Source organism: Pyricularia grisea, chromosome VII, assembly GCF_004355905.1.
Source record: "Pyricularia grisea strain NI907 chromosome VII, whole genome shotgun sequence".
NCBI classification, from domain to species: domain Eukaryota; kingdom Fungi; phylum Ascomycota; class Sordariomycetes; order Magnaporthales; family Pyriculariaceae; genus Pyricularia; species Pyricularia grisea.
In genome coordinates, this window is record NC_044975.1 from 205,118 (window position 1) to 220,495 (window position 15,378).

Here is a 15,378-nt window from a genome sequence, read left to right on the forward strand (position 1 = left end):
TATTAGACTTGGCAAATTTCCCATCGGCAGGTCATCACTCCACCGACAACATGGGGTAGATGTTACGTCGTCGGCTCTGCAGGACCTTAAATACTGTCACTGTCGGCTCTAAGCTGGTCGAGATGGTGGAACAAGACAAGGCACCTTGTCCACGGCTGTTCGACCCGCAGCATGAATCCTCGACGTCTTCTCGGTGCATTTGGAGCACTTTGGCTCGCCGCTAGTGCTAATGCGGCGGTCATGAGCCCTCGTGCCGACACCGTCGACACTGCCAGCCTTGACCTGCTTACCAAAGGAGCCGACGCGCAGGTGCAGTCTGTCATTGACACCAAGGCTTCAGCCCTTCGTGGCGAACCCCGTCCTTTGACTCGTCAGGTTCGCAGACTCGTCACACCTTTTGTGTGGTCTCAGTCGACCTATCATCATGACGAGTCTTTGATCCCACACATCGAAGAGATGCTCGCCATGCTCGTCCAGCGCCAGCACGACGACGGGACATTTAGTGGTGGAAACCGCCACTCGCCCCCTGATACTGGCTTTCTCATTGAAGACTTTGGAATTATGGAAACTATCCTCTCGCGAGACCAACACCCCGCTTCGACTCGCATGGCAGAAACCATCCGTCTCATCCTTACCAAAGCCGGTCCTGGCATGGCCAAGGGCGGTGTTCACACACCCAACCACCGCTGGAAGATTTGCTCTGCTCTTGCACGCATCTACAAGGTGACTGGAGAGGAGAGCTACGTCGACCGAATCGACGAGTGGCTCGCTGAGGGAATCGACCAGGACGCCGACGGTATCTACTCGGAGCGCAGCCCCATCTATTACGGTGCCGTGTCCAACCCGTCGCTTCTCGCCGTTGCTCACATCCTGAACCGCACCGACCTGATTTCATACGTTCGCAAGAACCTCGAGCTCAACATTCAGCACTCCGAGCCAAACAGCGAGCCCGAGGTCGTCCACTCGCGCCGCCAGGACCAGAGCCAAGCCAAACGCGATCTGCAGGACTTTTACGTCCAGTACCGTGAGCTTGCTCTCCTCGACAACAATGGCCGCTTCGCTGCCATGGCAAATGTGATCGAAAAGGTCGGTGGATTGAACCTAGGCGATTTTCTCGCCGATGTTGTCGAGCGGCAAGAGCTTATGCAGCAGCTACCTGCAGAGGAGCAGCCTTTTGTCGACTTTGAGAAACTCTACAGCGGTGCGGGCCTTGTCCGCGCCCGTCGTGGGAAGTTGACTACTACCGTTTTCGGTGGCACCGATTGGTATAGCAATGGCGAGGAGACCGAGTTCTTCAACCGCATCGGCTCCGGTCTATCTACCAACCCCACGCTTTTCCGAGCCTGGAACGGTGGCCTGGTGCTTGAGGGTGTACGCGTCGTGTCGGACTTTTTCTCCATGGGCCACTTCCGGTCCAACGGTATCTCGTTTGCCGACGGCGTGAGCAAGCTGGGCAATGAGCTCAAGATCCCATACTACCTCCCGATCGCACCCGAACTCCGTGACCAGAACGGCACCTACAAGATGTCGAGGTCCGTAGATGGGCGCTTCTACTCGGCGCTCGACTTTGGGAACCGGCCCACCAGCACGCGAGACCTCAAAACGGACATCACCATTTCACCAACGGATACAGGTTACGATCTTGTCTTTGATGTGACTGGAGAGGCCGACGTCGGTGTGACAATCGAGGTAACATTCCGCCCGGGTGGGACGCTCGAGGGAGCCGAGGAGTTGGTAGATGAGAACGGCGTCACGACGTACCACCTTGTCGAAGGACAGGGCAAGTACAGTCTGGGCAACGACACCATCACATTCGGCCCTGGCAACGGCGATGGCGTTATTGATACCAGCGCCGGTGAGCAATACAGCTGGCCTGGTGGTAACCTCGTTTTGACGGGCCACCGCGTGTTCATCACTGGCACGTCTCCCATGAAATACACGCTGAAGCTGGGATTTGCATAGACAGGTAAGGGTGCTAAGGGCGGGCGTAAGTTCAGAATACTAGACTGTTCGGGGCAAATTAGACTTGGAGCTTTTGAAATGATAAATCATAACTTGTTGGCCTTATTCATGGTCATTTCTCCATAAACTAGACGCAAAAATCTGAACTTTTTTTCGGTTTTAAATCTCCCAAGATCCCGAACAGTGCCTTCCAGCTATCTGTCGACTTTCTCAGAGTGGTATCAATCTTCAACTCCATCCACCCTATCCCAAACTCTAGATATCACACCGTTCTTTTGTTTTGTTTTTGTTTTTTGTTTCTTTTTTTGTTTTTGTTTTTTTTACTTGGAGACAGCAGCAGCGAGATCAGCCAGGGCCTCGCGACGCTTGAACTTGGCGTCCTCAATGACACCGGCGTCGGCGTCACTCGAGAAGTTTCCACTCCACGTCACAAATGTGCTGCCCTCGTGTTTGCCAGAGGTGATGGGGTACAGGCGGATCGTGCTGAGGACTGAGGTGTAGGTGAGCTCAGGGGAGGCGGTGATGACCGAGTACGTGATGTAGTGGTTGATAGTCTAGAGGGGGAAAGAGTTGAGACTGGTCAGTTCCAACCCTGGTTTGAATTGTACAAAAACAGGCCAAAGTTATCAGATTGCGGCTTACAGAGTGCTCCTCCTGCTTCACGTCGAGTACTGTGCCGTCCTTGAAGGTCCACTTGACCAGGTCCGTGTCGGGCGAGGCACCCTTGATCCACTCGGACTTGTCGAGCTTGCTCCAGAACTTGCTAAAGTCCTGGAGCTTGATCAGGTGCCAGACCTGGGAAAGAGGCGCGTCGATGACGGCCGATTCGGAGACGCTGGCGGCGGTAGGGATTGAGGAAGACATGATGATGCTGATAATGGATGGATGTTTTAAGAGGTGTTTTTTTCTTTCTCTCTTTTTTTTTCTTGTGGTGGTGATTGTTATGGGTCTGTCTGGGTCTGGGTCGGTCGTGATTTTTTTGGAGCTACAAAAGTGCAAGTGGAAGACATATGGAACCAAGGGTCCCTCGTGTTTGTCCCTACTGGGCTGGTACTCAGCTACACCACTTTTCCATCAGCCCACATTCACAATGACGTCGACTACTGGTTGAGGAAGGTGGGGAGGGGTTAGTCTCCTCAATTTTTGCAGGGTTAGGGTTCTCTGCACGCACTACCATGACCATGACAGCCATAACAGCTAGCTAAGGTTAAGGTACCTTAGCTACCTAGAGTGGTCTTCATCTCATCATTCCATTGACAACCCATCAACTACTGTAATATGAATAATCGCAGGCTGGCAGCTTGGAATTGTCTAGATCAGCTTAATCTAAATCTAGTCATGGTCTAAACCGCTGATTTTTTATTCAGACCAGCAGATGATAGATAGCTCGATTATATCCCCATTTACCGGTGTATCAGGGCTGTAAGCTGCAATTGGTGAGACCAAGCATATTGTATTTTAATCCTTCCAAAACGCCCGCGCCGCACATGTGCATCTTATCCACCCCCAAGCCCCTCCCCAAGGCCTTGGCTTTCCTCAATCAGAGAATGGAAGTGCTTGAGGTTGTATGAGGTACCACCAATCCGGGGCCAAGGCAACTACTTTCAATTCTATTCCTAGCAGTCTGGGGGCTGAATATCGCAGGCAACGATGCAACCTTCTCGGTGGACATAGCTACCGGTATCAACAGCAATCTGATCCGTGGCAATTCCAATCTTACTCTTGATACATATAATATAATACATTATTCCCAAGTATGCATCAATCTCACAAAGTCCACATGTCTGTGGACATGCACAAGAACAAAAAGAAAACACGGCCATGGCTCCTCCAAAGCCACAACGGACCCTCAGGGGCGCCGCCAACGTCCCCAAACACTTCAACGGCGCGCTCACGTACTCTGTCGTTCTGATTGCCGTCTCTCAGATCAACTTCGGCCTCGACCAGGGCATCTTTTCCAACACACAGGCCATGCCACACTTTTACAGTCAGTTCGGCGCGCCGGACCCCAAGACGGGAAAATACGCCCTCGATCCGGTCTTCTTGTCGCTGCTCAACAGTCTGCCTTTTATTTGTTTCTCTCTGGGACTTGTCCAGGGCTCGTATATCAGCAACAAATGGGGTCGTCGGACCAGCATGCATGTCATGTGCATCTGGGCAATCATCTCGGCGGCCGTGTGCGTGTCGGCGAGGGGACGCGTGCAGGTGGTGACGGGTAGGATGATCAATTACCTCTACATAGGCATGGAGCTGGCTGTTGTCCCCATCATTCAGTCTGAAATGGTACCAGCTCCTGCCAGGGGGTTTATTGTCGGGACGTACCAGCTCGGATTGGGGGTATGTTTAGACGCGGCTCCCGTTTATATCTCGTCGTGGCTGACCCAAACCCCCCCCCCCCCCCCCCCCCCAATTGTTTTTTTGTTAGCTTGGCCATATCCTCGCCTCCTTGATCTGTCGCGCTACAAGCGACATTGACTCCAACAACTCGTGGATCATTCCTTACGGTACCATGTTCTTAATCCCTTCTATACTACTTTGTATGCTGTGGCACATGCCAGAGGTCAGTTTTTAGATATTCGCGCACACATTCCAAGGCGACAATGCCTGACTGACGATGCGGAGGTCGTAGTCCCCCGGTGGTTGTTACTACAAGGCCGCGACGACGACGCGCTCGCCTCGCTCCGACGACTGCGTGTGGGCCGCTTCACAGACGAGCGGATCAAGGAAGAACTCGCCAGCTTCCGCAGCACGATAACTGCTGCCGCCAACAAGGAATCGTGGAAAGAGGCCTTTCAAGGCTCGAACCGGAAGCGGACGCTGATCGTCTGCGGCGTCAACGTCTTTTCCCAGCTGACCGGCCACAACTTTGTGTCCAAATACGGCACCATATTCCTCCGGTCGCTCGGACACTTTCAACGCGTTTTCCATGTCGCTGATCAATTCGTGTATCAACACCTTGGTTGTTATATCCACCATATTCCTCTCCGACATGGTTGGGCGGGTGTAAGCAGAACTGCCGATTCACCCATCAAGCTTCAGGATGCTGATATTGTCTGAACCAGCCCCCTTCTGATCACCGGCGCGTCCATCCAAACCGCTGCACTGTTGACAATGGGTGGGCTCGGCACTGCAGGGGGCAGGAATGCGCCATTGTCAATACGTGAGGGGATAACGGCCATGGTCACTCTGTTCGGCGTGGGCTTCAACTTTGGCTGGGCTCCTTTGTCACACGTGGTGGCGGCCGAGATTCCCACCCTGAGGCTTCGTGACAAGATCTACGGCTTGGGTTCCGCTATCAAGTATGTTTTTTCTGAGAACACAAAGACAATGAACTGTAAAAGGCTAACCTGGCTACACAGCATCATTATCCAGTTCTTGGTAGTTTTCATCATCCCATACCTCATGGATGATGCATATGCCGGCCTTGGGCCCAGAGTAGGGTTTATTTTTGGAACCGTGGCATTTTTCGCAGTGATTTTCAGCTGGTTCTGCGTCCCTGAGTGTAGTGGTCGAACCCTTGAAGAGATAGATCGCCTTTTTCTAGAGGGAGTACCGATTCGCAGCTTCAAATCTCATGTCCTGGCTGACCCAGAGGAAGACAAGGGTTTGTAGTTGAACGAGTCTTGGCAGTACACAGAGAAGAGCCACAGGGAAACGGCAGGATAAATACTCAATATCCTGCAGGCTTGGAACATACTGCCCAATACCCCGCAGACTGGTATCATGCACAACACCCAGCTGGAACACTTTAAACGAATAGAATATAACAACAGACAGACCTGTTGCTGCCCTTTGAATTATGATTTCTCAGACCTGTCATGATTCTAAGAACTTCTTGACGTTGCCGCCAATATTTTCCAAATCCAACAGGAATGTATCGTGTCCAAACATGCTTTGCTCCTCGCTCAACTCTACGTGGGTCACGCTCTTGTTCCCCACAGCCCGGAGCGCGTCAGCCACCTCACGTTGCTGCCAGGCCGGGAAGAGGATATCGCTGGCCACACCCATCACCAATGTAGGATGTTGACTGAGCGGAGCCAACCCACGCACCAAATCAGCTGGTGGTTTCGGGTATGGAGATGCAGACACTGCCTCGGCCGGCTCCTCCGGTGACTGCTGCTCCTCATACGGGACATCCGGCAGCGTCAGCGTGCACGCGGCCTGCTCGTTCACAGAAGCTTTCTTCCCTGCCCTCATTTCCTCTTCCCTCGCTGTTCTCCTCTGCACAGTAGCCCGCTGGCTTTCAGCTCCCAAATCAAACAGGTCCATCGCCTTGCTGACATACAGCAAACTGTTCGCATCGTAGGTCAGACATGCCTTTTCACCGGCATGATCCAGGTACGTCTCGATCAGGAAGTCGGGACACAGCGCCGGAGGCTTGTTGGGGTCGGCCCTGCGCCTACCGAACCTCAGCTCCCACTCGGGACCGGACCTATACGTAACGGTGGCGATCTCTCGGGCCAGCTTCATACCGGCGTGAGGAGGGATCTGATCCGGCTCATAGTAAAATCCTCGGTTCCAATGCGGGTCCATCATCAAGACTTGGCGCTGGGTGTGGCGCATCGCAATGCTGTAAGGATGGCTCCTGGCGCAACCACTAATGCTCACGATCCTGGCCACACGATCCGGGAAGAGCGTCGCCGCGGCGAGGGATTGCATGCCTCCCATGGAGCTACCAACCGAGGCATACAACCTGTCAATTCCGAGACCGTCGAGTAGTCGGAACTGAGCGCGTACCATGTCGCTGATGGTCAGAATGGGGAAGCGCGTCGCATAGTGCTTCCCGTCGGCTGGGTCTAGAGAGGACGGACCGGTCGAGCCGTAGCAGCCGCCAATGACGTTGGTGCATATTACAAAGAAGCGGTCTGTGTCGATGGCGCAGCCGGGGCCGATGAATCGCTCCCACCATCCAGGTTGAGGGTTTGCCTCTGTCGATCTTGCGTGTGAGCTGGCCGAGAGACCGGTATGCAGGAGGATCACGTTGGACTTGTCGGCGTTGAGCTTTCCCCATGTCTCGTACGCTATGTGGAAAGATGGTAGGACACCGCCCCAATCGAGAAGCAATGGCGACTTGCAATGGTAGGATAGCGTTGCGCCTGCCGTGTAAGATGGCTCGGGACCGGAAGATGCAGAAGTTCGGGAAGAAGACAATTGTGCCGATCGTGACTCGAGCGCGTCAAGACAGGGGAACGCCATTGCTGGATTCGAAGAGCCGCTGCGACGCGCCGGCGAGGTGTGGAAGGGTCGAGCATGTTGAGCTGCGGCTGTCCTCGTAGGGAAGAGCTTCGGGGGTGTCGCGCGGGAGGATAGTGATGTGCGACCAGCCCGGCGGAGGCCAGCTTGAATGCATCGTGAACTCTTCATGACTGTTACTTGATCTACCACGAAAGGAAGAGCATGAAAAGTGTAAAAGGAAGAGATGCTCCTTATAATATCAACCGTCCGGCATGATTACAGATGCCGCCCCCATTGTCGTCATTTTCATGATGCTACTGATGTGGGGCCGGATGTCGGAATTCGGTGGTAGGCGCGGTCCCAACTTGGAGATTCGGATGTTGCCATTTCACGTGCAGAGACAAACGTTTGTTGGTTTGTCAGCGCGACAGCACGTGACATTGATTGCACCAGTGTGGTTAAGGCTGATGATTCAAGGCTGCAAAAATTCAAGCTGAAATGATCTTACAAATCGTATATCGTCTGATTAGGTGTTTAGAAGATGAAGCCAAGTTTTCCTTGTATTAACGCTCCCCAGATAAAACTCATGCACAAATTATCTTACTTTTACTTTTTATTCCCCTTTGATGCCTTGACAGTAGTCTGACCCATTTTTATGCAAAACCCCACAAAACAGCAGCAACCGTAGGATTGACCGCCCCTCGCCGCTTATGTCTCCGCCCACCTGGCAATGGTGATGATGGTGGTGTAAACCATAGCAACCAGTCCCACGACCATCATGGCAATATCGCCCGCCTTGACCCACGGGCGCTCAGCAACGCCCGTGTAGTGCAGGTAAGCCGGGTAGATGTACACCAACGGCACGCAAGCAAAGCTGCCAATCAGAGCGACGAACTTGTCAAGATCGTTTGCGCCGAAAGCAGCAACCACGCCTGAAAACACTACCAGCACAGTCCTGAATGCATTCTTCTTCCACTTGGTGAGGCTATCTCTCCTACCCGATGCGCGGCCAAAGATCTTGAGCTCGATCGTACGCATCGCGGGGAAGAGCTGCACTGGTGTACCCACCAATACGGCCATGGCGTAAAGGAACTGAACAGCATTGACGAGCTTGCTGGACTGTGGGAAGTTGGTGATAACTTCGACTGATACATTCTCTCCGAATGTACCGTAGCACAGTACGCCGACCGAGGTGAATATGACTGTAATTATTATCATGACAGTCAAGAGCAGCTTGCTAAAATACTCAGGCTGCTTCATGCTCGACTGGATAGGCAGGATCAGACCAATGCCTTCAAAGGTGAAGATTGCAGAGCCGATGGTCATGGTCCAATCCCGAGGGTTGAAGAGCTCAATACTGGGATGGAAGCCTCCATGCTTGCTGATCCACGAGATGTCATACCAGTAAATGTAGGTAAGACCAATAAGGATGAAGACATCTGCAAGGAGAGCAGCCGGACCGAGCTTCGAGATGTTGCGGATGAATGCCAAAGGTATCAAAATGATTAGCTGGATGCCAATGAGCGCATTGGTACCGAGTGGCTTGGAGTCGGGGGTTACGGCGTCAAAGAAGGATGCCAGGTTCTCTGCAGTGAAAATGAGACCTGCGCAGACGAAGCCAAGTTGCGAAAGAGTGATCGAGATGAGAATGAGCTGACGTAGCCTCTTTCCGACAATGATCTGACCAAGATCTCCATATCCACCTCCTCCATACTTTGTCCTGCATGCTAGAAGCATTTCAAAACATATCATGGTGACGGCAGAGACAACAATCAGGGTGATTGCGGAGAAGAGCATGCCACCGTTCTTGAAGGCCTTGGGCAGGAACATGATACCAGTACCAACGAAAGCCTTCAGCAGAGTGAAGAATGACTTCATGTTGGAAGCATCACCTTGATGTCTGAGTCGTTTGGAGCTTTGCCTTCTCCCAAGAAGCGGTCGACGTTCGCCCTGCTCTTCCTCGTCTTCTTCCACAATGGCGATTTCGTCCTCATCATCCGACTCCTCGAGATCCTCACCGGCAAAGTTGCCATACAGCTCAAGGAAGGATATAAAGTTCCTTGTCACCGGCTCGGCGATATAGCTGACGTTTCTGGCCTGCCTCTGTAGGAACTGACGCCTCAGACCCCCTGGCGCCATCTGTTCCTGGATAGGGAGATCATCATGTTCAAGGTCTGGAACAATTAATGGCGCATGTTCGTGTGTATTAGAAAAGGTTGCAGCTCGTTTGTGCAATTGCTGGCGCTTGCTCTTGGCAGCAATTTTGTAGAGATCGCGGTGAATATCACCACCCTGCAACCTTAGTGATGACTCTGGCGTGTCCCGGAAAGAGTTGGAAGAACTGCCAGCGCCATCTGCTGTTGGGGTCGCAGGATCAAAGGTATACTCATATCCGGGATCCAGGTGCCGTTCAAGAACCGTGGTTCCCTTGGGATCAGGGCCCGCGATCGTTTGCGGTGTGTCGGTCATAGCCGCGGCTTCTGCACAAAACTCCAGGGTTTGATGTGACTTATAATATCGAAAATGATTCAAAGTCTAAGAGAAGGGAGAAGAAGAAATTCTGACCCCCACGGTGTGTTTCTAGGTTGTTGAAAATGACGGGGGGCGAGTGAAAAGTTCAGATGATGAGTGCACGGGCCGCTGACATCACCGTTTGTTTCACTGCAGGAAACAACATAGGGCTACGGAGAGAAATACGGTAGATATCCAACAATGAGTAGAGGAGCAAATTTGAGCTACTTAGCGGTACATATGTGCCATTGGAGGCGAGTTCTATCGTAATTGAAAGTGACAAGTATATAATATTGAAGTCTTCAAAGTTGGGTGTTATTCAATTCGGCTCGCGATCCCTAGCGCCTGAGCACCGTGTGGGGCAGATCAGTCCCATCGTCGAGTGCCGGACTGGATTTGCGAGGTCACGTGTACTGTCACGAATTTCCGTAGGGTGGTCTCATTGTCACTGTACTTATACTGTTGACGCACTATATCTGTACTGTTGGTATGAAAGGTTCGCAAATTCGAAAAAAGGGTCGTGGGAGTTGCATCCTACATGTGAAAAATTATACAAAGTGAGGTACCCTATCATGGAAGCTACCTCAGTACCTAGGTACCTACCTACCTACCTTAGGTATCGACCACAACTCTTTTTCTACCAGCTAGGTAAAATACGGCAAGATTCATGAAATGGCGGATACGGGATCGTCAACGCAGACAAAGGGTCCCCTTCACATGGGAAAGGTGAGTTGGCACACTGCTGCGCCCCGACGGCGACGATTGGACGGGATCGGCCGCCGCGGACACCAGGAAACAGCGCCGAGAGGCCGCCTAGGCCGCGTACAACAAAGTCTCGGCGGGCTGCGTCTACAGCAATTGTCTACCGGTGTGGCATGACTACCGCCCAATCGAATTGATCACATGGATTAATCAGTGCGTTCTTATTAACTTCCCAATTGAGCTCCACCCCCTGCGAGCTAAAAGCCTAGGGCGGTTTGATCGAAGGTCCGGAGACGTTGTCGTTCGAAACCATTCATGCGACCGATAAACTACCACCGTTTGGGGAAATTCCCGACAAAACATTGTGCTCCATACCTAGGTAGATTATATAATGTTCCGTACCACAAAGACCCTGCCAATGCTTGTTTATTCTGCCCTGCCACTCTGGTAAACTCGACTGGGAGACTTTTTGCTGCGCCTGGCGCTAACGCCAAAGAAGATGCTCCAAGGGTACGAGCGACGAGATCTTCCTCACTCAGCCATGCCCCGTCGCTGGCGTCGACAGGCGCTGCATTCCCTGCATGTTCAAGCCCATGGGCTCTTACTGATTGGATCAGCCCCTCAGCCAAGGTCCTTAGCCAAGATGGCCAAGGTGGACTCGCGCTGACGCGGCCAACAGCAGTTGCGACTCAAATTTGCCCAAAGTGTCAATTTCCGTTGGGTGGGACTGTTTCTATAGCTGGGCTGTAGCACTGTATCGCAAGGTCGGATTAACCGATTGCTCCACAGTGGGAATTTTGACAGGATCATCAATCTCTCGACAATCCTCGTTGCAACGCCCTGGGACCCCTGACCCCAGGAGTCCCCTTACCTTTTTTTTTTCCCTCGTGTATTCCGGATCCTTGTGCCGGGTTATGCTTTTCTTGAAGACTCCGATCACGCCCAAACACCTTAGCTGTTACCCTGGATATTTTCTCTTACCAATTTTTTTTCAATCGAAACATTCTCGCTTCTTACACATTCCTTTCTTGTCGCTCGCGCCGCACATTGATCTTTTGATATCGACCTTTGTCACCTAATTCACCGCCATGTCTCAGTACCCTCCCCAGCAGCAGTACGTCTCTACAGTACTCAACCTGATGACCATGGAGATGCCAGCGCGATCGCGAATGATCAAATGCTAACATGACTTGTGCGTCCGATAGGATGCCTTACGGCTCGCCGCCGCCTCCCGCCGGCTACGGTCAGGGACCGCCTCCCCAGCAAGGAGGATACTACCCTCCTGCCCAGCCCGTACGTCCTGCTTCGGCCCAAAAATCGATGCTATCGCATGCCGACCGACTTTCTTACTGACCCGGATTCTTGTTACGTTCTAGATGGGCTACTACCCTCCTCAACAGCAGGCTCCCCCGCCACAGCAGGAGGAGAAGAAGGACCGTGGCTGCCTTTACGGATGGTGAGTCTACCGATCGAATTGTCTTTTTCCAATATATGCTAGTGGCTAACAATGTTTGTTCTCGTCAGCTTGGCAACTCTCTGCTGTTGTTGGCTGTGTGGAGAGTCGTGCGAGTGCTGTTTGGAGTGCTTGTTCTGCTGCTGCGACTAAGGGGCGAGGACACAGGGAAACGAAGAACTACAGATGGAAAAGGGCCGAAGAGTTTGGTGTGCAACTCAACGTCCCGAGCGCGGGAGAGTAGTATGAAAGTTAGCCATTTACTCTCGCTAGGCTTGAAGGGGGACGGATGATATCCGGATCATAGGGAGGGAGCTTGATACCACGATATGGACGACAGGCGACGCGCGGCTCGCACAAGACAATTTCCTTATATGTACTGCTTTTAATGTCTTTTTGCATCTTTTATCACAAATTGTACCAGCCCAGATGTTGTTGTTGTTGTTGTTGTTACTGTTGCAGCAGTTGCGGGACGTTGACAAATAACGTTGAATTCTCCAACGGATCCTAGTGTACTGTAGCCTGTAGGGCTGTCGCATGTACCATCCCGCTGTTAGCGTATGCACCGGTTGGGGTTTGTCGCGCCTACTGTTTGATCCATTCAACACGCCTTGTCGCGTGCAGTGCAATGCGATTGCACGAGCTTTGACCCAAGCCACCAAAGCACACACCAACTGCTACTGTACTAGAACTAGTAGGTCTAGTCTTCGCCACACAAGGTTGCTGGTTATTGCCGACCCCAACATACGTCATCAGCACTACTTCACTTTACTGGGCCGTCCTTGTTCGCACTTGGGATGCAAACGAACTTTGTGACGAGGCCTCCCATATTGCTCATTATACAAAGTTCAGCATTGCACCTCGATTTTTTAAGTTCCGTGATAGCTATAGCTCCTCATTCGACCTTCTCATTTTCCTCGAATAAGTAACCTACTACGTACTACTACTATTGACGTGATTACCAAAGAACAAAAAAAGCTCCGAACCATAACGAAACCTACCCCTCCACTCAGCCCAGAAATGGACAACCATCCTCAATTTCCGCTTCAACGCCACCCCTTCCCCGCTCGGGGACCTCCTCCCGTTATCCCCACCGACGACACCGACGCCACCCCCGACGCAAGCCAGCTAACCGTCAACGACGCCCACGATTCAGAAACAAACCCCGACGAGATGGGCAGCTCCACCTCCAGGCCGCCACGCTACCAGCCCAGCGCGCTCGACGTGCTGGTCACCAAGGCCATGCTGGCCAAGGGCGTGAACCTCCCGCTCGAGGTGGTGGATTTAGTTATGGATTTTGCAGAGTACTGGCCGCACACCACGACGCACGTCGATCGGCCCAGCCGGCCAAACATATTCGGCACCCGCCCTGACGAGAACAACTTTCTGCTCCGCACGCCGCCGGTCGGCTTCGTCAGGGTGCCCCACCCGGAACCCGAGAGGTACACCAGGGAGCCCGTCAAGGTGTTGCGACTTTCGGACGAGCACCCGGTCGAGCAATTTCAAAAATGGATCGGGTCGCCAGTCCCGCCGGTGCAGCATCCATGCAGAAAGGTGGTTTTCACAATCAGGAGCAGAGATCAGGGTTGGGGTGGAGATTCGCGACATCATGGCACTTACCATGGATCATGGACGTGGTTTGAGGCTGGGATAGAGAGGGTCGATGCAAGTGGTGATTGTAAGTGTCGTATGACTGTTTCTGCGTTGGAGATCGAAGGACAGATGCTGACTTTGCTAGGCGGTGATCATTGCCCAGATACAACCGACCAGCCAGCACAAGACCATGCACAAGACCAAGAATACGGATCGTCTTCCAGCTCACGGCCAGAAATCTCCCTATGTGCTCTACGATCAATCAGACCTCAAGTTAACTACGATGGAGAACGCACCCAGTTTGATTTTCCACTCATGCCAGCAGATGACAAGGTGCAATGCAACAAGACGGCACACAATGAATACATCACGCACGTCGTCGAGTGGCGTGCCACGGACAATATTGACCCAAAGTCCCCAGAGGCTGATGACCTAGTTGAGATTGGCCGCGGCAGAGAATCCGGTACTGGTGAGTTTGTGAGGAATCTCAAGCTAGGAGACACCGTGACCTTGTGGTCAAAAACCAGGTTCCAAGGCTGGGCGAACAATGTCGAAAGTGCGACAGTGGATGTCTATTGGGCAATTTGAGAGGGTGGCCACCACCGGTACTGGTTGCCCATTGAGTCAGGTTGGCCACGCAAAAGGCACCCTACAGATTGAACAAACCAGGTTGATATTAATATTGTTGTTGCATGATTACTGTTGTACTTTAAGCTGAGGTAGGCCAATTTATGGTGCAGCTCCACCGGGCTCGCTGTGCGTTGCTGTATGGTATGGGGGTACCTACATACTGCCACAACCATTCTTCCCTTCCAAGTTGCTCGACAGATCGCGATCCAGTACATCTCAGGCTGGTATTGTGGAGAACATTAGGTGGTTTGACGGCTTTTCGTCCGACTAAGAGCCCCAGACATGACGTTCATCCTTGGCGATCAGGAGCAAGTCGATGACGTCAAACTAGAATCACAGCTCCATCGACTTGTATAAGAAGATGAAGATATCGAGGCGTTTAGCTGTTGAAGAAGGCTAGAAGGGACACCAAATTATACATCAGAGAAAGCTTGCTGCAAGTCGAGATATCTTGCAAACAATTGTACCAGCCCCGTCAAATACCAAACCCACAACACCTACCACCAAAGCCAACACATCACCAAAATGCCTCGCGACGGATCCGGCAGGGCTCACAACGACGTCGAGGACAAGCCCGAGATTGCCCACGGTGCCAGCGAGCCTGTAAGTATAATTCCAGCGAGAGATTCAAACTGCCCGATCAGCAGACAGGTAAGAAAAAGGCACTGACCAGTTTTGCAGGGAAGCAACGTCGACAGGTCTGGCAAGGTCGCTGCTTTGCCAGAGGGAGAGAAGGGCATGGCCATCGAGGGCATGAACGCAAGCGGCGGTAGCTCGCAGGGACTCAGCCGGGGACCGAACGTCGGTCAGGGCAAAGGAGGGTTAGACAAATAAATGGAAGTAATACCGGATGGACCGGATGGAATATTGGCCAGAATTGGGAAATATTCGTACTATAATAGAAATGAGACAACGTTAAGCTATTAAAAACATATGCAGTAGGTGCGAAGGAAGTAATCAAATTCCTAGGATGCCGGCCGTGAAATTAGTGTTACTGGTAGAGACGACCGCGACTGGAGTTATATTCTCCAGTAGGTGCATTTCATACACTGCTATCATCACCCAGAAAGTCGAATTTTGGCTGTGTAATTAAAACTAAATTAAAGCCCACAAGTTATAACTGATAACTCAGGGAAAAATAACAAACATCATGGACGCCGAAAATTCAAGTTCGTAACCACTTCAGTAAATTAACAAAACCGCAAAAATAATAAGCCTCTCTCTGTCCGGGAATTGAACCCGGGTCTCAAGCGTGACAAGCTTGCATACTAACCACTATACTAACAAAGATTGTTGCTTGAAAGGTATCGCCAGAGTTAGGAATAAGAGCGAATTGCAACCCCACATCACTG

General features: G+C 52.1%; 7 protein-coding genes across 7 annotated transcripts; 4 read left to right on the forward strand and 3 right to left on the reverse strand.

Annotated features, from left to right (window-relative positions):
* Positions 1–171: 171 nt before the first annotated feature.
* PgNI_10117 (uncharacterized protein) lies at positions 172–1,962 on the forward strand (the record flags this gene model as incomplete). Its single annotated transcript, XM_031130093.1, has 1 exon — positions 172–1,962. One exon carries the CDS (start codon positions 172–174, stop codon positions 1,960–1,962), a length of 1,791 nt encoding a protein of 596 aa, XP_030979461.1.
* Positions 1,963–2,198: 236 nt separating this feature from the next.
* PgNI_10118 (uncharacterized protein) lies at positions 2,199–2,925 on the reverse strand. Its single transcript, XM_031130094.1, has 2 exons — positions 2,605–2,925; positions 2,199–2,516 (listed from the first exon to the last, which is right to left on the reverse strand). Exons 1-2 carry the CDS (start codon positions 2,824–2,826, stop codon positions 2,283–2,285), a joined length of 456 nt encoding a protein of 151 aa, XP_030979455.1. The 5' UTR covers positions 2,827–2,925; the 3' UTR covers positions 2,199–2,282.
* Positions 2,926–3,673: 748 nt separating this feature from the next.
* PgNI_10119 (uncharacterized protein) lies at positions 3,674–7,437 on the forward strand. The gene is made up of 5 exons (XM_031130095.1): positions 3,674–4,299; positions 4,388–4,522; positions 4,592–4,965; positions 5,025–5,261; positions 5,322–7,437. The coding sequence occupies exons 3-5, from the start codon at positions 4,889–4,891 to the stop codon at positions 5,572–5,574; spliced, it is 567 nt and encodes a 188-aa protein (XP_030979456.1). The 5' UTR covers positions 3,674–4,299; positions 4,388–4,522; positions 4,592–4,888; the 3' UTR covers positions 5,575–7,437.
* PgNI_10120 (uncharacterized protein) lies at positions 5,779–7,326 on the reverse strand (the record flags this gene model as incomplete). The annotated part of the gene is made up of 1 exon (XM_031130096.1): positions 5,779–7,326. One exon carries the CDS (start codon positions 7,324–7,326, stop codon positions 5,779–5,781), a length of 1,548 nt encoding a protein of 515 aa, XP_030979939.1.
* A 408-nt stretch (positions 7,438–7,845) lies between the features above and the next one.
* PgNI_10121 (uncharacterized protein) lies at positions 7,846–9,606 on the reverse strand (the record flags this gene model as incomplete). The annotated part of the gene is made up of 1 exon (XM_031130097.1): positions 7,846–9,606. The coding sequence occupies one exon, from the start codon at positions 9,604–9,606 to the stop codon at positions 7,846–7,848; it is 1,761 nt and encodes a 586-aa protein (XP_030979938.1).
* A 1,516-nt stretch (positions 9,607–11,122) lies between these two features.
* Positions 11,123–11,810, forward strand: PgNI_10122 (uncharacterized protein; the record flags this gene model as incomplete). The annotated part of the gene is made up of 3 exons (XM_031130098.1): positions 11,123–11,464; positions 11,556–11,643; positions 11,727–11,810. Exons 1-3 carry the CDS (start codon positions 11,439–11,441, stop codon positions 11,808–11,810), a joined length of 198 nt encoding a protein of 65 aa, XP_030979940.1. The 5' UTR covers positions 11,123–11,438.
* A 732-nt stretch (positions 11,811–12,542) lies between these two features.
* On the forward strand, positions 12,543–14,999 carry PgNI_10123 (uncharacterized protein). Its single transcript, XM_031130099.1, has 3 exons — positions 12,543–13,481; positions 13,542–14,629; positions 14,708–14,999. The coding sequence occupies exons 1-2, from the start codon at positions 12,824–12,826 to the stop codon at positions 13,982–13,984; spliced, it is 1,101 nt and encodes a 366-aa protein (XP_030979804.1). The 5' UTR covers positions 12,543–12,823; the 3' UTR covers positions 13,985–14,629; positions 14,708–14,999.
* Positions 15,000–15,378: the final 379 nt, after the last annotated feature.